Raw genomic sequence first — 23350 nt, 5'->3', positions numbered from 1 at the left:
CTGCAGTTTAAGATTTACCACCAATGTTATGGTTTTTACTAATGACTTCTCTAACTTAATTTACAATTTTGGTATTAAAATAGGTATCATTAAATGGAATGCACATAGAGGTATTTTAAATAAACGTTTTACTTAAATACTAATAACAATAATTACTTATTGTGCACTTATTATACAATTCAGCATTAGTTATTTTAATATTGACAATTTACAATATTTTTACATTAAAACTAATATAATGCTAGGCCCAAGAACTGGATTTTGACGATTTTACAATGTTTGCTTCGTAAAAGTTTCTATAATTTGTAATAACACATTTTATGAAGCTGGCATGTTTAGTAAAGGCAGTTAGTATTACTAATTATACGTTAAAAATCAATGTTTGTCTGTCAGTTCGTTGCCTATGCTTTTGCGTATCATTTATCCGATTGAGTTGATACTTTGTACAATAATTGTTGGAACTTGTGGAAAGGTTTATAACATAGTAACGCGTGAGTCATATTGCAACATATTAGTTAGGGCTTGTTACACAAGTGCCAGATAAACTTTATTTAACGAATATGACAGAGTCGCAATACAAAAATGTGACCGTTGTGAAACAGGCCCTAAGTATTCTATAAATAAAAATAAAATATTTTAATAAATAAATTATTTACAAATTGTCAAATCCAGTACTTGTTAGCTGTATTACCAGGGTTTGAATAACTATGTTGATTAAGAGGATCAGAAGCAATGTTGGGAAATGTGTATGGATCACTCATATATTTATAATCACTTGATAAACCGGCTAGACTCATATTCAAAGAGTTGTGCGAGGGGCTCCAATTAGGCGGAGTTGGATCTACGGTTAGTTTAGTATAGTCAGTTGGAACTTTTGAATAATCACTATTTGGTAACTCTTTATATTCAGGTCCCGTTGTTTTCACGAAAGCGTCCTCTCTCTGCTCTATGACACCATCACTAACAACTTTGTCGTCGGTCTCAGAATCTTTTGGCATATAATTGATAGGCTTATTATAAATATCGTTATTAGTGTATCGAGGGTAATCATTTCTCGGAACACTGGTATCTAAAAGCTGACTGTGAGATGGAGCATTGGCGCCTGTAACTAAGTGACTGAACGTTGCGCTTGAAGTGCTTGGGAACGCAGCGTTTTGGAAAGCTTGATTTAAATGTTGAGATTGCGCCATGAGTTGATTATAGTTCGCATATTTTTGATGATGCCACGCATCTGGATGTTGGGGATGATGTTGAGAGAGAGACGTTAATTCTCCTGCGGGATACGGGCAAGGTATCTGCGGCATCGGTAATGTGGAGTAGCTCGCAAGCGATGGAGCTGAGTTCGAACCTGTATTTTTTCTAAGTCGAGCTCGCCTGTTAGAGAACCACACCTGGAATAATAAGATATACTACTTCTCAAAAAATATTTACGTATAAGGGATGATTTATGCCAGCACGTGGCGGGCGCGGGCCGTGCCACGTATACAACGCGCGGACGAGGCACGGATTCAAAACATCACGAACATTTTATATGAAGCAGTTTATGCTTCACCGTGCCGTGTCCGTACACGGACGTCGCCTGCCACGTGCTGGCATAAATCATCCCTTAAACATTATCTGTTTTTTAAACTGGTGTTTACATTGACATAAAAGATTAAACAGACAGCAGTAGTGGTAATATTATGTTTTATAGACAGCTTTCAGAAAATCGTTTCGGGAATTTTTTTAAAACGTAAGTTAACAATAGTGTTTTTTCTGTAGGGTTAAAAATTAAAACAGTTTATTTTAAAATCTTACATTGGGTAGGCTTATAAAACTAAGGTAAGCATTTACTACGACAGAAATACAGCAGTAGGTACTATGCAGCTTAAATACATACTTGTATCCTAGCTTCTGTGAGGCCAGTCTGCAAAGCCAGCTCTTCTCTCGTGTACACGTCAGGGTACTGGGTCCTATGGAATGCTCTCTCCAGCGCATCCAATTGTTCGCCTGAAAAAGTGGTGCGAGACCGACGCTGCTTACGTTTGAGGGTCAAACCTGGTTCTGATTCTATGTCTGAGGAGTCCGAGCAGCGACCTGGAACAAAATACAAATTATAAATATCTGGAAAATCCTTTTTAATCTGATATCTAAATAACTGCTTCATTCGCATGATATAGGTAGGTAGGTACCTATCAGTCTCCTTAAGGCCATATTATATTATTCTGTCATTTATACATCGCGTCTTCTTCAATTTTTTCAGACACGCGTTATTTATTATAGCAAAAGTTTTTATAAAATCCCCATCTCGATTTAATTCGCCTAAATCAAAAAACCTCAAGGTATCACGGGCCTTCTCATATTTATAAATCGGTAGCGGTATCCTACGGAAACATATTAAAAAACCGCCTTAACAATACACGGCTTTGCCCTAACACCGATTTTAAAAAATGCGGCTTATATTAATAGCCTTTTGAAAGAAGTCAAAATTGAATGAAATGAAAAAATGGGGGCTCAGTCTGAGGAATAAGAACACCCAGAGTGGCGGTTCCTTTGTCGGCTTCTTTGCTGTTCGGGTGACATTTTGGCACCATTCAATATTTTGGTGTCGCGATCTGGATTTATGACATGTAAAACGACAACGCGGCTTAATGCGCTTGCACTCATTTAGCTGTCTTTACGGATGAGATTTACACAACCATGAATCCTGTTACAAAAGAAATTCTTTATGTAAGAGTAACTAACCTCATGGAATCTGGAAGAAGTATGATCACAAACATGACCTTATTAACTTGTAGCAACGATCTCTAATAACTTGAAGGAACAGTTATAGAATTAAATAGAATTAATAACAAATAATATCTAACAAAAATGTATTTGCAATTGCAACCACAAAGGCCGCGAATATCAAATAAAACGCAACATGTAGTAATAAAATGATTTACATTGCCCAAATTCCCTTGTGGTCTCGAGACAATATTATTTGGCCATTTTTTGTTCCGTCTCTGATCATAATGTATGGAGCTAAATGACCTAGTATACAAATGTACATGTAGAATTCCATCGTAAAGCCTTTTAATCTCTGCAGCATGGTGATAAAGTTCAGTTCATAATAATTTAAGCTTTCGCGTAGTCTCGAAGGGATTATAAGTGTTTAAAAGAAAGCGAAGGTGTTATACAAGAAATATAGGTGGGAGAGGGTGCGTCGCTCTTTGGCGATTGCCGAAATGTGACCCCGTGAAGTCGGCGCGTCTCTTAAGTCGTATTTTGGAAGTTGAAAGAGCATCGACGGCGGTTTAACACCTTCATAATCTGGGTTCATTAAATCGGTCGGGCCTGCCTTTGTTTCAGCGGTTCGTTCTGATGTTAACAGATGGCCGGATTAGCACGTACGTGGGCGTGCTTTCGGATTTCTTATGATCACGACGAGTTATATTAATTACGAGAAGGGTTTTTTCTAATTCGTTTTAAGAATTTATTTCATTTGCCAAAAACAGATGACAAAGGGTGATTTTATTATCAAATATCCGTTTATTGAAGTCGCAACTTATTTAGGGGCACTATAGGCGATTTTGGGATTGGTTAAAGTTAAAACAGAGGTAAGTAGATAAAAAATTTAAGGTCGCGCCATCAACATGCTAATATTGTAATATTGTTCGGAGTGGCGACATATTATGTAAAAATTACAAATTAAGTCGATAGTAAGTACTATAAATAATTTAAAAATATTTAAAAAAAACCACTGTAATTGTTACATACTTTTAAATTTTCACTTCTGTGGGCAGCCTCCGTTGACTGCTATTTTTAGGGTTCCGTACCTCAAAAGGAAAAACGGAACCCTTATAGGATCACTTTGTTGTCTGTCTGTCTGTCTGTCTGTCAAGAAACCTACAGGGTACTTGAAATTTGGCAGGTAGTTAGATCTTATAGCTGACATTTGGGGAAAAATCTGAAAACCGTGAATTTAGGGTTAGATCACACAAAAAAATTAAATTGTGTTCATGAACTAATAATTAGTATTTTCAACTTTCGAAGTGAGTGACTATATCAAATGGGGTATCATATGAAAGGTCTTCACCTGTAAATTCTAAAACAGATTTTTATTTATTTTTATGCATCATAGTTTTTGAATTATCGTGCAAAATGTCGAAAAAATACGACTGTAGTACGGAACCCTCATTGCGCGAGCCTGACACGCACTTGGCCGGTTTTTTTTCTTAAAGCGAACTTGGGTTCAATGTCTTTGGTTAGGCTTTTGGTTGGTTAGGCTCAACACGTCGTTAGGATATGATGTAATGAAGCATTAGCCCTACATTTTTGTTGTACATCAATATTTAGGTCCTGAAAAAAGGTTACTATCGCTAATAAGACCACAAATGTATTTTATACGTGACTCAGAATGCGGTGTGTAATCGTAATAGGTACTACATTGTCTTACACGCATTGTGAAGGTGCCAACATCTACGTACCGTGACATCACTCGATATAATGACCGTTGTTATTATTCTAAACCTAGATTTTATCATATTTAGTGCTTTTTGTATTGTTGTGTGAAAGTGGACCGATTATTATGACTGTCGGTTATTGCTGTTAGTGCTAATATACCTACCTGTGTTTATGTGTCTACAGTCTAATTAACCAGTCTTGTTGTTATTATCTAAGTTTGAATTTGATATTTTTATTTCGAGACATCGCAATCGCAAACGCAGATTGACGGGCCTACGTATGTATGTATGTATGTATGTATGTATATACTTTATTGCACCACAGAAACACAAATACGTACGTACCTACGTGAATACAGTGAACGCATATAATATTATGGAGACGACGAATCACGATGGTTTCCGGTCCATATAACATACTTATGTTAATGTATAATGCACCATACCTAGATACTAATAGATATACTTAATGATATCACGTTAAGTATTTAGTTAAGTTAACTTTTTAATTTGATAACATTGGTGCCTATCTGTGTGTTAGTAGTATGGAAGGGAAAGTAACGAAAAACTGTCGTGATTTCATTCTTCATTCGTTGTTTTCATACAATCTTGACAGATTTGCTATGTTAATTTGATAAGTTCACAAGTTCAGATGCTTAAATCTGAAAAACTTTATGGCGATTTTTTGGCGATGGCGAAGCTTTTATCTCCAAACTATATAATGGAGCTATAGGTCTCAGAATATCCTAAAAGAATTGCATTTTTGCTAAAACAATTTGAGTAACCTGGAGATTTGAGCAACCAATACCTGGAGAATGGAGAGTTACATCACGAAATATTGCTGAAAGCTCATAGCTTATATCTCTATACTTTCACAAGTTACAATAATTAAGCTATGGGGGAAACTCAGAAGATTGTAAAAAAGGCTTTTTTAATTTTCATAAGTTCAAGAATCAAAAGTTTGCCATAATGCTGAAAACTCGAGAGCAAAGTGAACAAAAACAAATCTTTTAACTGGGAAAAACCTTTTAGAAAACCCAAACAAACTAATACCAACAGGTACCAATAGTACATGACAGGTTGAGATGGCAATCGTGGTGGGAACACCCCGCACATCCGCACAGCCTCCTACCCCGAATGCCATCTCGACCTGTCGCGTACTATACATACACCGGCGTAGGTATCTCAAAGTATGTAAGAGTATTAACCAAATGCAGTATAATGTAACAATGTTACACCAAAACATATTACGTCAATTGTGGACGTTTCACCACTATCGAGTCGCGGCAGGCGTTCGCGGTAACTTTTGTCGGTAAACCTTTGCGAAAACATCGCCAAACACGAACCGCCCCTTTGGCGGCTGAGGAACTCCAATATTTCACCAGCGACAATGACTGCGTAAGATTTGTGTGCGGAAATTGATTTTTTGACCGCGCCGTGAGAAAGCTTTGACGGGTTAGGGATGTTTGCAAAATGGGTAACAAGTAACAATAAACTGTAATATTATGCAATACCTACACAGTTAAATTTATTCTTTACTTACCTAAACCTAACAAAATTCTAAACTGTATATTAAATAACAGTTTAGAATTTTGTTTAGCATCAAAAAAAGGAAAGATAAGGATAAATATTTTTAAATGCTGTGCTTACAATTAACCCGGCCCGTCGGTCGCGATGTGAATGAAAATGTTCTAACAGAAAAACTGCGTTAAAATTTGCTTAAAAAGTTTTTACTTTGTTTATTAACTTAGTAAATATTATTTTCTGCGATAAATTATATTCCCATCCCCCTAAAATTCCCTTTTATTTGGATTTAAATGTTGAATAATAAAGGCTTACCTCCAAGTATGCCGTCGATACTATAGTCCTTCTTCCCATCAGATTCCCTTGCCCCTCCTCGCAGTAGCCTGGAAATCGAAGAGATACTGGGTGGATCAGACACGCCCTCCTGAAATTATAATTTTTTTGCATGTTTTATATTTACATTCTCAACGGCTAAATATCATGAAAAAATTCGTTTATTAGAAGTAACGAAAAAGATCGAGGAAATGTGTTTGTTTTTTGTGGAATGTGAATTAAATACAACGTCATGCATGTCTTTTGCGCACGAAACGCTGTCGTCTGTCAGGGACATTTTGTAAAATCTCTTACATTTTGAGGACAAAAATACCGAGCATTTCAGATTAGGCTGCAGAAATACTTTTTTATTTACGTGTACTAAAATAACTTAAAACATAAAATAAATATGGGACGTGCACAAAGGACGGAAAGGAAGGAAAGGATTTCTGCAGAGATAATCCGCTTTCATGTCTATTTAATACGAGAGAAATATTTAACTTTCTTTTGCATTTTAATCTCATGTTGAGCTATTTATGTAGGGTTCTATTAAATCTAATTGAGTATTTTTTATACTACAAATACCTAGCTAGGTAGATATTTCATAGTTTGTAAAAATAGGGCTGTAGTTTAACGGAAAATTCGGCTTCGGCCATGGTTAGTTACCACACTACCGGCAAAGCTGTGCCGCCAAGCGATTTAGCGTTCCAGGACGGTGCCGCGTAGAAACCGATCAGGCGGTCCACCTCTTCCAAGCTAGCCCGCTTTCATCTTAGACTGTATCATCACTTACTAACAGGTGAGATTGCAGTCAAGTTCCATCTTGTATCGAAAAACATTTTTTTTGTGACATAAAGCTATTTACCCTTTCTAACTAACCTTCTATGTATTTTTTATGGGCCCAATAATGTGCATTTATGTGATGTGCCTAATAGGAAAAGATGTGAATACCTTAATTAGTTTTTCTCGTATTTCCCACGAGAATATTCCAGGGTTTTGCCGCTTAAGCTCCTCTATTCTTGATTCAACTTCAGGCGTTGCTACTCTGGGCTTAGAACCACCTATCACACCTGGTCTGATGGATCCCGTCTCCTAGGCGTAATGTTAATTACATTAAAAGGTGAATTAACCGTAAAACTAATCTATATATAAAAAGAAAAGTTGACTGACTGACTGACTGATCTATCAACGCACAGCTCAAACTACTAGACAGATCGGGCTGAAATTTTGCATGCAGATAGCTATTATGACATAGACATTCGCTAAGTAAGGATTTCTGAAAATTCAATCCCTAACGGGGATTGTTTGAACAGGTTTTTGAAAATTGTGTACTTAGTCCTCGCCGACAAAGTCGCGGGAATAAGCTAGTAGGTAAATAAAAAATTTACAAATGTAACCTACTATAGTTATACCACTATCGTGGTACTCAAGGTATACTGGTACTCAGTGGCGTGCACATTGTTTGAAGCCAGAGTAGGCATTAGTTAGGTAGGAACCTATTTACTGGCAGGTCATAATGAAAAATATGCATTGAGCTATTACAACTGGGGTAAGCAGTGCATTTATGCCTCTATGACCTGCACGCCACTGCTGGTACTCATCCTCAACTTTTTACCACGGCGCGGCAGAGACCTATGTCCAGCTGTGGACGTTTATGGGTTGATTTTACATTAAAATTTACATTAAACGCTATTTTATATTAAAAGCTACGACGTTAGGATTTCGTTCATCATCATCTTCGATCGGTATAGCTCTGTAGGGTCCACACCTGCTCCAAAAGATTTTTCTATCGATCTATACCTACATAATCTCTTGTCTGGTAGGAGCTTTCGGCCATGGTTAGTTACCAACCTACCGACAAAACCGTACTGCCAAGGGATTTAACGTTTTGGTATGATGCGGTGTAGAAACCGGCAAGAGTTATGGGTTTAATAAAAACGCCCATACCTCTTTTAGCCCTCTTCCATTTTAGACTGCAATCATCACCTAACACCAGGGTTTTGCATTGCATCAAGGGTTAACTTGTCATGGAAGAAAAAATATTTGCGTTTGTTTTCTCTCTATTTCTTTATCCACTTCGCGTTTTAGATAATTCTATGTCTTTGCTAGCAATTCATTATTTTTTATTTACTGGTGTTAGGTACTTCATTGACAGTAGGTACATAATACAGGGTGTAACCAGAACGATAGCAAAAACTTAGCGTTATTTTTATACTATCTACCTAAACACAATCCAATACCAATAACCATTTGTATTATTATATATTGTAGTTTTAGTGATTTAGTATTTTTCAAACTCGCAATGTGTAGCGTTTAAAACTGGGGTCAATGCCCCACCTACGACGTGGCATTGACTCCGAATGGCCTACTTACGCAACGTTCGTAGACCTCTAGCGTCAGTTTGATGTTTTATTTGCAAACTAGCTTATGCTCGCGACTTCGTCCGCGTGGACTGCAAAATTTCAAAACCCTATTTCACCCCCTTAGGAGTTGAATTTTCAAAAATCCTTTCTTAGCGGATGCCTACGTCATAATAGCTATCTGCATGCCAAATTTCAGCCCGATCCGTCCAGTAGTTTGAGCTGTGCGTTGATAGATCAGTCAGTCAGTCAGTCAGTCAGTCAGTCATTCAGTCAGTCAGTCAGTCAGTCACCTTTTCCTTTTATATATATAGATTATCGTGAACTTTTAAAAATATAGGATATTTTTGTATTCTTTTTTCGAGTTTTTATGTGGTAACATATCAGTAATCATCAGTACTACTTATCTCCTGTCTTCGTTTTTGTTAGCGTTCGGTTACACCCTGTATATTAAAAATTGGTTAAGAGAATGTTAGTGAAGTGACAATATTATTTAGTATCTATAGTCCTTGCACTAAATTAAACAGTTATTCCAGGGTCTGTAAGCTTCAATCAAATTAAATTTGCACGTCGACTTTTCAATAGGCATACCTACTATAGAATATATTAATAGTACCTCTCAGATAGTTATATTCTAATAATAACTAATAATTAAGCACGTGTCGACTGTCGATATGTAGACGGCCATGAAGGAGCTCTGCAAAACTTATGAATTCGGTACGTGCTAGCGAAAAATTGATATACCTATGAAAACATTGATTTAAATTCGTATTTTGGAATGACTAAGATACAGTTTATGCCAAAGCAGGACGCCACGTACAAGCTAAGTATTTCCTCCATATAAGTAGATTTGTATGTAATATAATCTGCGTTACTCCTATAAAGCACTCACCATTTCTACAGAAAATTTCACGTTCTGAAATTCCAAGACTTATCCTTTAGTCTAAACTCTGCCCAAAGTTTCTTGAAATTTTCTTCTCTATAGATGTAGGTATGTACTTGAATAGCCCTGTCTTGTGTTTAGTTACACGAGTATTTCAAACACTTTTTCTCAACCTCCTCCTTATGGAGATGGGGAATGGAATCAGTAGTACCCTTATTATAAATGCGAATCTTTATTGCACACACTAGAATATATACAGAAAACAATAATACAAAAGAAACTATACAAGAGGTGCAAACTGCAAAGGTGGTACACTTTGTTAGTGCTGCAAACTTATTTTAGGAGGCCGACTTTCTCTTGAGCGAGGTAAGGTTTTTTTTATTCCGTTTCAAGTTAACCCTTGACTGCGATCTCACCAGTCAGGTGGTAGGTACTGTTAAGATGAAAACCACTTCGATATACTTTAACATACATTTTAATCACTGTTTCTTATTTAATTAATTTACAAGTCGGTACAGTGTCTAGAGTCTATGCCAAAACCATAGACTCTTCGCAAACGTTAGAGGGTTAGGGCGTATCCAGACTATAACCGTTTCACATAACACACTATCCACAATCCACCTAACAGTACCTAAGTGATGATGTAGTGTAAGGTGGAAGTGGGCTGGCTAACTTGAAACGGATATGACAGTTTTATTATTAAACCCATAGCTCTTATCGGTTCCTACACGGGCATCCGAAATTGGCAAGGTGGCATTATAAGGATAATCATGCATCTCTATGTAGGTATACGTAAATGTTATAAGCTCTTGGTAACCCCAATAAAGAAAATAACAATAAAGGAGATCCTAACCAGCAAGGTTATTTGTTAAAATTTGTATCATTTTATTTTATAACTCATCGTCAACATAATCATTAAGTATAATTACCAACTGATAGACGTCCACTGCTCGACATAGGTTTTTTGTAGGGACTTTCACACAAAACGGTATTGCGGTCTGAATTCAGCAGTTCCCTGAGAATGGTTTGATGTCGTTTGTCCACCTAGTCCTAGGGGTCTTCCAAAGCTGCGCTTTCCGGTGCGAGTTCGCTATTCTAATACCTTGGGACCCCAAAATCTATTCTGAACTGTGTGCTCTGTACATTTGCCACTATTCAGCTTTGCAACCCGTTTGCCTATGATACTTACTTACTCTGTTTCTACTACGGATCTCCTAATCATTCTGATTTGCAACTCGTATTCAGGTTAAAATATAAATATAACTAAGTATATAGAGGTCGTAGGTTCCCTCATGAGGCGTGAAAATGTACTTCCTGAGTGGAACAATCACCATTGTAGCCCCCAGTGGGTAGGAGTGGTGCAAATGGACCTTCAGGCTTGGCTGAACAGGGAATCAATGGCGATTGTTTGGTTCAACTGAATTCAATGTGTTCGTAGGTTGTGAAATTCCAAAGTATATAAGACTTTTCAGCCATCCTTTAAATAAAAAGTCGTAAACTACAGAAAATATTTTTTGAGCTATCGACAGAAAACAGGGGAATTTTCAAAAGCTGCAGATATTTCTAAAAAAATGTTAGTTGGGCCTTAGGTCATTAGTCAGTTTTTAGATTGGTTCTATGTAGTATTCTTTTTAAAAACATTAGTTTTTGAGAATTTCGACGTTTTTGGGAAGTAACTCAAATACTTGATGCAGTTAACTTAGGATTTGGTTTTAGGCGCAAGGCACACCGGGAGAGCCGAGGCGTGGCGTGTTCCTTAATACAAACGCAAACTATACTTTACAAGCCCAGGCCTCCTCCGTCCTCCGTGTTTTTTTTCATCTCATCAACTCTCAACTCATTAACTAGACTTTACTCCACTCCGTCAGCTTAAACTAACTGAGCTGTTAAATTAAGTGTTTCCCTGTGGTAGGCCTAGGCCTTGTTTTTTTCATCTAAATCACTATCCGATACCGATAGACGCCAACTGCTGGCATAGGTCTCATGTAGGGACTGAGGTCTTGCGCCGCCTGAATCCAGCGGCTCCCTGAAACTTCTTTGATGCCGATTGTCCTCATAGTCTGCCAACGCTGTGTTTTGCTTTGCGAGGTCGCCATTCTAGCACCTTTCTTTTCATCTTACCTGATACCTATTGAGGATCTTCGAGACGCATCCGTGCGAGACGCGCAGTTGCCGTGAGATGACGCAAGGCCTCACGCCCGCAGCCGCCATCTCCACGATCTTTAGCCTGATGTGGTTGGGCAAGGGACGCCCATTGATGAACAATCCGCCCAGCTGGTTTACTCGGCCTTGCCCTGAAAGAAAGAGGTGCTTTACACACATTTATGAAAACATTTACAGTTTATGAAAGAAGCGGATTAAGTTTAGGAAAATGATTTTTGTAATGATTTCATACAAAAGTAGGCTTCTAGTACCTAGTCGTGGATACTAAAGTGCTAATATTTATTAGGGTACCAACGAGACCCTGTTACATATCGTAAAACTGTGATTTTACTGTTCTACTAATAGAACAGTAAAATCACAGTTTTACGATATGTAGACGGACGGACGGACAGCGGAGAGTTACTAATAACTCTCCGCTGTCCGTCCGTCCGTCTGTCTGTCAGCGGGCTGTATCTCGTGAGCCGTAATAGCTCTAGGTAGAGTCCCGATGCCAAAAAATGATGATGACTAAAAATGGCGGCTCGTTACTGGGGTTGGATTCAAACAAGATAATGTTTTTCAATAAATGTCCTAATTAGAAACTTGCTATACTGCAGCAAATATTTCAGAAAGTATAATGCAACACTGAAATATGCAATTAAATATTTTAAATAGAGTGCCTACTGCCTGTACGATAAATACATAGTCTAATGACATGTCATTATTGGTTAAAAATTGAAATTGAATATTAAATGTCAGGAATTATTACCAATAAAAATACCTAATGGTACTTAAGTAGTTCTATTGTATTGATTTTTAGGGTTCCGTACCTCAAAAGGAAAAACGGAACCCTTATAGGATCACTTTGTTGTCTGTCTGTCTGTCTGTCTGTCTGTCTGTCTGTCTGTCTGTCTGTCTGTCTGTCTGTCTGACTGTCTGTCTGTCCGTCTGTCTGTCAAGAAACCTACAGGGTACTTCCCGTTGACCTAGAATCATGAAATTTGGCAGGTAGGTAGATCTTATAGCTGACATTTGGGGAAAAATCTGTGGGAACTCTTTGATTTTCCGGGATTTCATTCCCCGGAATGTAAGCTAACTCTGTACCAAATCACATCAAAATCGGTTAAACTGTTAGGCCGTGAAAAGCTAGCAGACAGACAGACATACAGATAAACCTTCGCATTTTTTTTTAAAGAATATTAGCCATGTTAAATGACTAATATTCCCCTTTCCTCTCCAACTAAGCGTCAGACTTGTGCTAGGAGTAGGTACGACAATAGTGCAACGGGTGGGGTTTGAACCGGCGACCTTTCAGTTTTCAGTCCACTCCTTTACCGGTTGAGCTATTGAGGCTCAAACTACGAAATGAGGCAAACTAATCGTAACTTAAGTTTAATTAAAATGAGACAGAGCTATATTTCTATTATGTCATATTAGTATGGATAGGTATGAATGTGGTCTTGAACATGGAATGATATGATGAATAGACTAGACGAAGTCCCTACCAATTGGTTACATGAAACTTGGTATTTTGGCTTTAGGCGAAAAACGTATTTCACTGTTTTTGCATCCCTAGGGGTAACCCTCTATAGGTAGAGGATGAAAGTTTGCAAGAAAATCCGTAATTATTCATTTTTAGGGTTTCTACAGAGAAAAAAGGAATCCTTGCTGAGATGGCAATAGGGTATGAGGCGGGGGGACACCACGAACACCCGCACGTCATCATACTATCTAAGTTTTTCAAATAATGGAGGTAGGCATAGGAATGTGGGTTGTTATAGTAGGTAGGTACCTACTTAATGTGGATTGTAGCAAAATATAGGTAGGTACAAACAAAAAAAAAGAGTAACATGATTGTCTATCTAGATTTTAGAGTAACATGATAATTATCTATCAAAACTAACAAAATGTATGTAAAACATAAAAACTATGATAGGTAAGGAAGGTAGGTATTTAGTCAATATAATCCAGATCTCTATCTTACAACTCTCAAACAACTCTGTAATTACAGTTGATCCAAATAGATATTTTAAAAAATCCTAAAATAGAGCTTTCACGCCTTCAACTTGAACCTATATAGGTAGGTAAGGTACGATTGCGTACCTACCTAGTTGAAATAAAAGTAAAAAACCAATCATAGACAATCTGTTTCTTTTTTTTATTCACGTAGTGTGCGTGCAAATAAATTTAAAGGTTAGAATAGTATTAAAGTTCTACAATTACAATTTGTTCACATAATATATAGGTACTATATAATATACCTGTAAGTATCAACAACAATCAACTAAACAATCATAGACAATCTGGTTTATTTATTCACATAGATAGCGTGCTCTTATATTTAAAGGATAGATAGAATAGTATTAAAGTTATAAAAGTACTTATATACCCTTACCTACCCACACATCCATACCATTCTGGTGGCGTTCCATAATGGTATGATAGCCAGTGATATTTACATCAACCACGCCGCACAGAGTATCGCATACACTAAACCGACAAAAAGCCACTTCCCAGTTAGGGCTTTTAACCATTAAAACATAGCACCGTAAACGTCACAAATGATAAATGTCTGTTTACATTAAATTAAGTCTCGAACGCATAATTTAAATTGATTATCACCCATTTGTATTTACATAATTATAACGACATGTTGAATTAATTACGAGGCCATAAATATCGTGATCCGAATAATATCGGTTGGACGCAACGCGTTCGTTAGTACGGGTCAGTTTAACCCGACTATAGGCCAAGATGTCTTTCAGATGGCGGTGTCTTTTTATTAGAAAAAAGATCGATAGATCGCGTTATCTTTTTTTCTGCGCGTGAGTGCAGCTGAGGAGGTTGTATAGAACTGAGAGTACCACTGTGTTCGTAGAGAGAGAGTGGCGTGGTGTGCGTGCCCTGTACTCACAGACGAAGAACCTTTAACGTGAGGTCCGATTGTTTATGTGTGAGTGAGTGCACATGCCTCTATGTTCACCTGAGCAAGTGTGATTTTAGTAGTAGATCCAAGTAAAAGAAGTTTCAGGATACTATCTTAAATTTCAAGAAAGCTTTTGATAGGTACTTTTTTACAATCTGAGCTTTCGCGCAATACCGCTTTTATCAGTCGTAGGGTTCCTTTAAATTATTAAAAATGAAGTTAATTCACGTAGTTTTAATTAAGTTTGTAATTTTTTGATCCCTTGACTTACCTATATACCTATTAAATTGAATGAAACATTTTGCGATAATATAACAAAAAAGTATTGACGTAATGATTAAGTTACTAATTAATTAAATTATTAATTGATTAAGGTAGTAGTTAAATTTTATACCTAATGAATAGAAATAAAACTACTAACATAAAGAAAAATAATACAATCAAACTTAAAGCTAGCCTTATCTAATTACTATACAAATCATGCCCGCGTGGAATTGTGCCGAAAATACTGGCTGTATTTCCCCACTGGACAGCCAGGCTGATCCGTTGCGCAACAAATAAGCCAGCCCTTCTGTCACCAGATAACATTTTTATAAAGAGATTTCAGTACATATTTCATTGCCTAAAACGAAGGCACAAATTTTTGTCACCCGAGTATTTTACGAAAACAGACGCGCTCGCGCAATGGAGGGGGCTTTAGTTCTGCCCATTCAATGCGGGCCATGCAGACAAAAATATATACATCTCTCTTACACCAACATATAATACGCCCTAGATCATTTTAATCCTCGAATTATAAGTACAACATTAATATCGATAGACTGGATAAAGTTATTGATAGAAAATTGTTTCTCTTTTGTAGAGCTTTTCATGATACATCTGAGAAGGTATAAGATTTTTTTTTGTTTTTTATTGTATACCTACTATATTTGTTTTTATTTTATTAATATATGACCACATATTCCATCCATCCATCCAATCCATCAGGAATCTGCACAACCTAAAGTAACTGTATACCCACAGAGAAGGTAGGATCCGTAGAAATTAACCTTACGTTGCTTCGCAATAATGTCCAGCTGTTATTATTATTATTATCATTCACAGATAAGCCATTCGAGGGCAGTTTGCCAGGACCACGATCTTCAGCAATGAAGGAACGACCGGAGAGAGAGATCATTCACTAGATGATGCCCGCAATTCTTTTAAAGAGTGATTTACCCCATCCACCTTACATCCCAGATTTGGACCCGTGCAATTTTTTTGTTTTCCACCATTAAAAAAATGATCAGTGGAAGAAAATGACTTCTGAGTTGACGAATTCAGGCGATTGTTTTTCAACATTCCGCAAACCCGTTTTATATGTATTTAAAGCTGGTTTAAAAGGGGAGTCCATATATTGTGAAAAACAATATCTACCCAAATACAATTTTCTGAAGTTGATAAGTACCCAATAACAATTTTTGGTTGTATCAAATACTTCTGGAACAACCTTAATGATGTTATTAGGTTATTTCGGTGAGCACCACCAAAATACTATCTCAAGAAAATCTCGACTTTTATGTGGTCGATGGAAAACGTGTGAAGGCTTCAGCAATGACGAATACAGCGCAGAGTTTCAATCATTGTTTCTCATGAAAAGGCCCTTTTGCGTAATTTTCTTCTAGTTCACAGAATTTCAATGAGAGTTTGATTTCATACTGATCAATGATTGACGATGATTGGATGTATCAACTGCACTTGAAATAAGATTTGTTTGTTTAATCACATTTAGGTCAATGAAAAGTATTCTCATGATCTAATTCTTTTGGCAAGTGTACAATCGGACATAATATTTGAACTACAAAATTGTAATTTGGACGCTATCTGAACCGAGTGATGACGGAAAATTGACTTAAAACGCCTTAATTAATTTATTCCAAACAAAATCGGCCTCACAGAGCGTCTTCAGGCCATTTAATTTTGCATTAAATTGGTAATTTCTACGGCACCATAATTTGTAACTGTTCTTCTACGGTTCACTTTTTTGCCTCTAGTTACTAAGTAGATATCTATCTATTCGTCAGTTGGTCGCGATGAAAAACTTTTCTCACGGTTTTGGAAAGCAAATAGTCTAGCTTTCTATTTTTACGGAAAACAATCTTTACAATCGCAGATTAAAAAACCTAGTCTGTATTTTAATTTTCGTCAGTTTCCACTTCACTAACTTTTTCATAAATTATAATATTCATTTCTTGTTATTTTACTTATGGTAGCTGTGTGTACTTGGAAATTGGAATTCTATAGAGTATTCCAATTTCCTTTTACCTTATTCCCGCGACTTCATATGCGTGATCTACTTTTTACCCCCTTAGGGGTTGAATTTTTAAAAATCCTTTATTAGTGGATACCTATCTTCGTCATAATAACTGCATGCCAAATTTCTGCCCGATCCGTCCAGTAGTTTGAGCTGTACGTTGACAGTAGTCAGTCAGTCAGTCAGACAATCAGTCAGATAAATAGTCAGTCAGTTAGCTTTTTCTTTCATATAAGTACATATTTAGATTTTGCGTTGTGAGTTATGACTTATGACATTTGTGATTCACGGTTCAAAAAGTTTTGAGGCATATTATTGCCATCGAAGTAGGAGTGAATAATATACTTCTAAGGTAACATACAAAACGACATCAGTTATATTATATAATACATATATCTACACGATATTAAACTTGTCAACGAGCAGTCCTACGCGAGAAAATATTTTACAGACATTTTCAAATTAAATTTTGTATCAAAGACCTCTGTCGTGCTTCGATTCGTAAAATATTGAAAATATATTTTTATATATTTTTATCATTATCATCATTATTATCAACCGAATACCTATTAATAGACGTCCACTGCTGGACATAGAACTCTTGTAGCGACTCTTCCACACGCCACAGTCTTGGTCTTGGCTGCCTGAATCCAGCGGCCGCTTGAGACTCGTCTGATGTCGTCTATCCACTTAGTAGGGGGGCCTTTCAACGTGACGATGCGCTTTCCGGTGCGAGGTCGCCATTCTAGCACCTCGGGACCCCAACGTCTATCGGTTTTTTGAACTATGTGCTCTGCCCATTGTCACTTTAGTTTCGCAACCCATTGAGCTATGTCGGTTATTTAGTCTGGTTCTCCTACGGATTTTCTCATTTCTAATTTGATCAAGTACAGAAACTCCAAGCATAGCTCTCTCCATTGCCCGCTGAGTGAGCTTTCTTATGAGACCTATAGTTAGCGACCATGTCTCGGATCCATATTTATGTCATCACTGGCAGCGCGCACTGTTCGAACACTTACCTGCAGTATATTATGTAGCTGATTTTTTTTAAAATTTACTTTTGTTAATAGTTCTAGAAATGCAAATAATAGGTAGGTAGTTATTTGATGTCACCGGGGTTGACTTTCATTTTCTTTTGGAATTTCACATTTCGGAAGTAATTGACTTTCTCAACGCTCGTGAGATCCAACCTCTTGTAAGACTGGTAGCATCAAACTTATCAATGAATTCCACGGAATGAAACGCTATTGTAAGAGATCTTTCATCCAAAAACGAAGAATTAATGAGTAAAAAAGTGTAGCTCTTATTGCGATGTATAAAGAGTGAGCTTCGTTTGTTGTATGATGGATGGTGTTTTTATGCAGTCGAACCTACGTCAGTGGCTATCAATGAAGTCCACTATAAGTGTTTGTGTTAAGTCATCGTATTTTAATGAACTGTCGATGACATGCTGTACGAGTAATAGACTCTCGGTGTTATTCTTTTTAGCGCCGAATTTTTTATCCCTCGTGGTCTTTGGATGCGAGGAGTCAAAACTAAGGAACAACTGACTTTTTTATGACGATTATTTTTTAGGCATTCCTGTTGATGGACTTCCTTTCTAAAAATTATAACAGTCATGTAGGTATATCGCTGTTACAACAGTACTAAAAGAATACCTGATGACCCTAACTCCACTGTACTTTTGATTAATTATTTGTTTTCGCATCTAAGGAAACTGGCTGATAAAAATAAATATTAAGGATTGACAGAATGGAAGCTTTGAGAATAAGGTCAAAGAAACGATGATTAAAATTTTATAAGAAAGAGTAATGAAAATTGAAAATAAGCACAATGCCCCATTGTATGTGCTTTGCAAATTAATATCGACGACAAAATACTCTGGTGGTAGGTTCCTTATAGCGTGATAACTTAACTACACGACTTCATCCGCGTGGATTTAGGTTTTTGAAATCCCATGGGAACTCTTTGATTTTCCGGGATCAAAGAAGCCTATGCCCTTCCTCGGGATGCAAGCTATCTCTATACGAAATAATTTTCATCGAAATCGGTTAAACGGATGGGACGTGAAAAACTAGCAGAAAGACAGACTGACAGACGGACAGACATACAGACACATTGTCGCATTTACAAAAAAAACACTTAAACTAGCGATAAAAATAATATTTGAATACGGAATCGAACAGCCAAATTCAAAATAATATATTTGAATGAAACAATACTTATTTTCTGCTTCGAGCGAGTTCTACAGCAAAATGTTGCATTCTTTTGAGGTGATGTCATTTAGAATAATAAAATAATATGGATTTTGTGCATATGGTAGCAGTTTTAATTATTCCTCATAAGCCTCATAAGTCATGATATATTCATATTAGTTCCAAGAAAAGTCTTTTATGAAAATTGATGAGAGCTACGAGAGCTTTATCTATTTACCATCTTCAAACATCAATATTTAGTAAGTAAATATAGGTTTCTATTCATTGAATATTACCGTTTCACTACAATCTCACTTGAGTCTACGTGATGTCCAATCTAAGGTGGAAACTGGAAACATGCTATTCTGGAAGAGGTATGGCACTGACTTGGACCAACATTATTCAGCAATGGCAATCGATAGATATGCGTTGCCACAACTAGACCACGCACTCAAGTGATGCAATTTATAGAAATTATAAATTTAAATCAGGAACCATATCGGATACTCCTTCTTATAAGGGGACACTGCTGCGCCAGAGTCGTCAATGCCTCCACAGACGAAAGTGATCAATTAATTTTTAAGGTAGACATTATAATCTATTCGACTTTTAAAAATCATCAACAGGTGTATGGCATTTTCACAGTGTCCACCGGAAATACCGTGCTAACTCAAGCGGACGAGCCTCGTTACCGACCCCCCAATCGTTCCTGCCTCATTTCCTCCCACTTTTTACCTTGAATCCAAAAAATCAGTTAAAATTCTTGTTTCTCACAGAAATAAAGCTTTTGTAATGACTTGCGTTTGTGTTTATCTGATAGTTTTCTTCGCAGTTTAAAAAGGACTGTCGTATTATCATTAAAGTGTGCTTTTGTTTTATAGAATAAAAGCAAAACATGACAAAATTACCCAACGGTAACATACACGGATAACAGTGGTTTAAAGATCCGTATGTAAATTCTTGATCGCAACTAAATATTTTAAAGAAAATCTGGCAAACCACAAACACAGATAGGTACATTCCTCGAACTTTCAACGAATTTGATTGGATCAAACTACGTTTGTGCGCACTATGAATAAATTTTTGAGCCGATAGAGTTCAAGAATGGTATAGGAATCTTTGTTGCCGGTGTGCACATGATGGCAAAATCGATGTAAGTGAGCTTCTGCGTATTTACGAAATCCATCTTAAGTTTTCATTTCTCACATAGTACTAGGGTGCATTGCTGCACTGACTATATTTTATTACTCTAAAAGTAGGCACTTCGTTCTGGAATCTCTATATTTCCTACCTTACGTAACGTACTTGAATATTATACGGTTTAGTACACCCCCAGACTGTCATAAAGCATTAGGTATCATTCAGCGTAGCAACAAGATACCTACCTTGTAATATTTTCAGATTATTTCGACACAAAATTCGAATAAATGTTGCAAAAATACGCTCAGAAGTCCAATAGTAATAATCAAGTCTTTCCTTGGCCTTTATTTGCTGCCTTTTCATCGACTACGGTCTAGGTATTTCTAATTTCCGGCTTGTATCACAAAGGCTTACTAATTATTACCTACCCGCCGGATATACAAAAAAAAATATTAGTCATCTGTTACCTACTATTCGAGTAGATGTACGTAGATATAACATGTAGAATATTGTGATAGGTAATTTTGCTTTTGAGGGTATTGGTCCATAGCTGTGGCCCTCGCACTATCTTTACCTGCGTGATCAAATCAGAAATGAGATCAGCGCCAGTGGTAGAAAAGATAAGTGGTAATAGGCTGCCATGGTATGAGCATATATTGCGGAGGGAAGAAAGCCATATCACAAGAAGAATGTTAATTTGCATGTGGAAGGAAAAGCAGGAGAAAACAACCAAAGAAAAGATGGACGGATTGCGTGAAAGAGCATATGCGTGTAAAAGGGGTGGACAATACGTTGACGGATGATAGGAGTGAGTGGAAGAAGAAGACATGTTGTGCCAACCGGCAACCCCAAGTAGTGGGATAAGGTAATGAAGGAGAAAACTAGCCGTAGCGGAACCAGACAAACTGACAAAATAGGTGGGAAAGATAGCTCGAAGAACCGAAAGAAGTTGAGGTTGGAATGGTGACACTGCATTGGAAAGTAAGCGTTGGGAAACTCCCTACTAGATGCAGGTGGATTGCCAGCCGGATCTCATGCGAGTCGTTTGAATCTGCTGGACATAACCGAAAAAAGGTCGTGTTCTGTGGAAATCCTTACCCTTGCAAGGATGGATCTCAGTCCAGCAGTGAACATCTTTCGATTATTTTTGTTGAAACATCGAGGATGACAACTAGGGAGCTCACAAAACAAGAAGAAGCTTTGTTGCACACACGCTGCAAACACGTTTCGGTTCACCAAGAGAATTGGCTTCCTACCTACTTCTAACTTTAAAATCACTACTAAGTTTAAACTTTTTACCATCCTACCTTCTCATATTATATTCAATTTCGAATTCTACTTATAAAAACTTGCAAAGCTTTCCAAAACAGTTTTGGTGATGAGGCAACTTCGTCATATATACCATATGAAAATTCCTTTCCGTTTAGTACCATTCTTCTTAGTAGAGTCTAGTGACACAGTAACTCTACCTTAGTGCATTATGTTATGTTGTGTAGGCATTTTCCGGGAACAGTTTACTCTGTAAGCTCGGCGGCCATTGCCCGTACACACTCGTATATAAGAATGAAGCTTTTTATGCAGCGAGCGGGTCAGAATGTCTGGGGCCTGGGGTACATCAGGTAGCAAATTAAGAGTATCAGTAATTACATGTAGCTACAAGCGTATTATGTTTGTATACGTATAAAAAGTGTTCTATCAGTCGGCCGGTCCTTTGTTAAATAAATTAGTTTCGGTGTCTACCAAATTACGCCTCGGATCTATCTATACGTGCTACACTCGGATGTTGGCAGGAGAATATGCTCTACCTATTATTTCTCTTCGAATAAATTAACATACCTGAGGTTTTCTTAACAAAACGAGAGCTGAAACAATAGGAGATTATACGTCATTAAAAAAAAGCTTTTGGGAACACTGGTAGCCGAATACTATTTGTTTTCATTGATTTATTCATGGTCTCACTGAAGATACAAGGCGCCGACATAGACGCTCCTTTTGAAATACATCTTGTTCGAATTGGTAATGAGAGTTTATGTAAAACGTTACAAAATAACGAGGCACGTACCGCTTTAGTGAAACCGAATACCTGATTGTTAAAATGTTTAGGAATTTAGAAAACAAATACAATGGAAGACCTATTTTCAGATTCGTTCTTCTACCTAGCAAGTTTTCCGTTCTCCAGAGTATTAAATATACAGCGATTCAATTTTTCAGAAGTTTGTGTACATATTGCACGCCAGCATTGAATCATTGCATGGGAAAGCACGGTGTCCAAAATTCCTCAGTGTTTGAAGACCAAAATTTTTGAACAGTGCATATTGCCGTGCAGTGACGACATACGAATCCGAAACATGGTCGCTAAGATGGATCAGATAAATGGCTTCTGCTGTAATATTTTTCCCAATAAATTCTGGGATATTTTTCATTTACATTAATTTTACCTAATTTCTAATTTGAGAATACTAATGTTTAAAGGTGTATAGTGGCCATTGTTTAAATAAGTTTCTTCATATAAAATTTATCAGTTTCGTGATAAGGCAGCATGTGATAAATTGCCTGTTTCATAAGGCGTTCATTAGAACCGTGCAAAATGCGCTCAGTTGCGCGGCGATAACTTTTCCGATAACGATTTTATTGCTTCAAATATTACCTATTTGCGTATCCGTGGCTGCTATTCGTAAGCGGTCCAGTACCCGTAGTACAAGATTTTACGTCTCACCAAACCAAACCAAATTCGAGAGTCGAAATACTTCCGCGTTACAGTAAACTGGATCTTAAATGCCTTGTTTTAAAGCTCAAGTTTGTCTACACTTCTACAGCCAGCGCTCCAAGCGGAAACATTGCGAAATTAAAATCAGTGGCATTGAATATTTGACTTCAATTCAAGGCTGTTTAGGTCCATTTTACTGTAACGCGGAAATATTTCGACTCCCGAATTTGGTTTCGTTTGGTGAGACGTAAAATCGTGTACTACGGGTACAGTAGACATGTCACTTTTAAGTATCGTTAAAGTAATATGACTATTTTTTCATAAAATTACATTTTCCAGGCAGGCGGACTTAATATTATTATCACGAAATTCACATAATTTCAGGGTTAATTCAGCGTATTTCTATTGACAAAATTAGACACAAATTATACTAATGTTATAAAT

At 37.0% G+C, this 23350-nt stretch overlaps 2 protein-coding genes across 4 annotated transcripts in view; both read right to left on the bottom strand.

Annotated features, from left to right (window-relative positions):
* The window catches only part of LOC117990946 (arylphorin subunit alpha-like), a 167801-nt gene that overhangs the window by 15836 nt on the left and 128615 nt on the right, over positions 1–23350 (bottom strand). The window lies entirely within an intron of this gene.
* Positions 38–14519, bottom strand: LOC117991351 (protein gooseberry-like). 3 transcript variants are annotated; one of them, XM_034978921.2, is made up of 6 exons: positions 14041–14519; positions 11625–11797; positions 7212–7352; positions 6264–6372; positions 1880–2076; positions 38–1391 (listed from the first exon to the last, which is right to left on the bottom strand). In XM_034978921.2, the coding sequence occupies exons 1-6, from the start codon at positions 14177–14179 to the stop codon at positions 663–665; spliced, it is 1488 nt and encodes a 495-aa protein (XP_034834812.1). In that variant the 5' UTR covers positions 14180–14519; the 3' UTR covers positions 38–662. The 3 variants fall into 3 exon arrangements, with proteins under 3 accessions (XP_034834812.1, XP_069361039.1, XP_069361040.1); XM_069504938.1 differs by having other exon boundaries at positions 7212–7349; XM_069504939.1 differs by having other exon boundaries at positions 14045–14519.

This window comes from Maniola hyperantus, chromosome 19 (assembly GCF_902806685.2).
Source record: "Maniola hyperantus chromosome 19, iAphHyp1.2, whole genome shotgun sequence".
Classification (NCBI taxonomy): domain Eukaryota; kingdom Metazoa; phylum Arthropoda; class Insecta; order Lepidoptera; family Nymphalidae; genus Maniola; species Maniola hyperantus.
Note: the sequence above shows the minus strand (reverse complement) of the source record. Positions and strands in the feature narration are given on the sequence as shown.

Coding starts and splice junctions, on each gene's coding strand:
- LOC117991351 (XM_034978921.2), bottom strand. CDS start 14,179: ATGGTTAAAAGCCCTAACTGGGAAGTGGCTTTTTGTCGGTTTAGTGTA. Junction 7,353..11,624: donor AGATCCTCAATAGGTATCAG/GTAAGATGAAAA, acceptor CATTACGCCTAG/GAGACGGGATCCATCAGACC. Junction 1,392..1,879: donor TCACAGAAGCTAGGATACAA/GTATGTATTTAA, acceptor TTATTATTCCAG/GTGTGGTTCTCTAACAGGCG.